At 41.7% G+C, this 2,121-nt stretch overlaps 1 protein-coding gene across 2 annotated transcripts in view; it reads right to left on the bottom strand.

Annotated features, from left to right (window-relative positions):
• LOC107752450 (Krueppel-like factor 7) overlaps positions 1-2,121 on the bottom strand; it is a 51,090-nt gene that overhangs the window by 11,352 nt on the left and 37,617 nt on the right. For both annotated transcript variants that reach the window (XM_016568415.1, XM_016568416.1), the window contains exon 2: positions 699-1,308. In XM_016568415.1, the coding sequence (XP_016423901.1) occupies positions 699-1,308 (610 nt within the window). The remainder of the gene's footprint in view (positions 1-698; positions 1,309-2,121) is intronic.

Genomic DNA, 2,121 nt, shown 5'->3' with positions numbered 1-2,121 from the left:
GGACGACTGCCGCACATAAACAGAACCAAAACACAAAATAAAATCCAGGCCTGGTCCTCTCTCGTCACTCCTCCTTTTATCCTTCCGGAGCTCCTCCGTGGGACTCGAGACCAGTGAGTGGCGCAGGTGTCGTGCATGATCACTTACTCCACTGGCCTCGCTCTGTTCCCACGGCTCTCGGCCCCGCCCCACTCATCACACATTGACTGTATTTATGATTCACTTATTTATTCATGACTCATTCATTCAACCCATACTATATATACACACAAACATAAAATAAAAAAAAAATATTGAATATTGGTTGAATGAATGATTCAGTCACTCACTCAAATACAGTAACTTGTATTGCTCCTGAATGAATCAGTGTTTTAGAATAAAAAATAATTCTACAAGTACTTCAGTGACTCACTCATAATGAAAGTCACTGTTCTAAAACAAAAGTCAGTGTTTTAGAACAAATCAGTTCTATAAATGATTCAGTGACTCATTCATAAATACAGTTAATATTTTTGTTCCTAAACAAATCAGTGTTTTTAAATGAGTCAGTTAAGTGAATGATTCATTGACTCATACATTAAAAGACAGTCACTTGCCACATACTGGTGTAACTTTGTAATCTGCAGGAAGAGTCGCTGAAAAATGCAAAAATCAGCAGAATAATCCCTGCAAATAATTCTAAAAATATGCATGCTTACCTGTGTGTGTCCTCTGATGCGCCTTCAGATGTGAACTCTTGGTGTAGACCTTCCGACACCCATTGAACTGGCAGCGATGGACCCTCTTCTTGTTCTCTGCCATCTCGCCGGCTCCCATTGTGCAGGTGCCACCCTGTTCCCCGTCGCTCTGTGCACCACTGCTGCCATGCTGGGGAGAAAGTGGCACCGGGTGGGCTGCCACAAGCTTGGCAGAGCTCAAGCCCACCTTTCGGGCCACTAGCTTGAGCGTGAGGGTCCCGTCGGGCGAGGCACTGAGGGTGTGTGTGGGTTTGACTAAGTGACGGCCTAGTTCTGGAGACGAGGGTGGTGTTAAGGAGGTGACGGCATTCAGCTGGGCTGCGTTGACCCCTAAGGTGATGTCTGGAGAGATCAAAGTGGAGGAAGTGGAGGAGAGGGTTTCTTTGTGTGGGGTGAGGTGAGGAGGAGGACTGGGGGGGTTGTTGAGGCTGGGAAGGAGGGGGTCTAACAGGTCTTCATCTGCATCTTCCTTTATGAAGGACGGGGTAAGAAGACCGTCCAGTTCCTCATCGAAAAGGTCAGACAGCCGTTTGGGTTCCGTCTGCAGATAGCGTTCCAATTCCAAACATGTCTGTGGAAAAAGATTTAGGTATTTTTATTGACCTGAACACTTCAAATGATTTGCCTTTCTTGTGCAAGCAAAAAAAACAAACACCTACACATCATAAATGGCACACTTTATTCAGAAAACAAAAAAGTAAAGATTTTGCAAAGTGACACTTTTTTTTTGTAAAATAACACATAAATTGAATAATTTATTCTTAAATTTGTATTTTAAATTTTTTGTATTATTTGTAATTTTGCAATTTAATTAAAAATCATGTACAATGTTTGTAAAACCTCTAAATTTTTACACTTTTAAACATTTTTTAAAAATAAATTGATACTTGATTTGTAGTTTATTCATAAAAACTTTATGTAAAAACCATACTAATGTAATATTTTTTGAAAATTATCGGATAAATTGCTTAATTTATTCATAAAACCTTTATGTTCAATGTTTGTAAAACCATTCTTACATTAATCATTCTTAAAGGGGTCATATGATGTTGCTAAAAAGAACATTACTTACAGTCTTTGAGTCAGAACAGCTGGCATTGTAGTCTACTCTTCCAGGATCAGGAAACGGTCCTCCATAAAATGCGCTGGACACATCTGAATATTTGGGTTGAACTGTTCTAGAAGAGTGTTGTAAATACAACTTAACCACTGATTTCTAGTCGTGTCCTCTTCTGGAAGGCCAAACAAAGTATTTTCGCTTTCACAACGAAACACAGCGTCACACACGGCGGGCTAGAGTGAGCGTAGGCCGGCGGCCTAGAGTGAGCGGAGGCGGGCTTGAGTGAGTGGCGGCGGGCGGGCTTGAGAACGGCGCGGCCGGCGG

Source organism: Sinocyclocheilus rhinocerous, unplaced genomic scaffold (assembly GCF_001515625.1).
Source record: "Sinocyclocheilus rhinocerous isolate Xijiao unplaced genomic scaffold, SAMN03320098_v1.1 scaffold2909, whole genome shotgun sequence".
In the NCBI taxonomy this organism is placed as follows: Eukaryota; Metazoa; Chordata; class Actinopteri; order Cypriniformes; family Cyprinidae; genus Sinocyclocheilus; species Sinocyclocheilus rhinocerous.
This window is presented reverse-complemented; position numbering and strand designations above follow the sequence as displayed.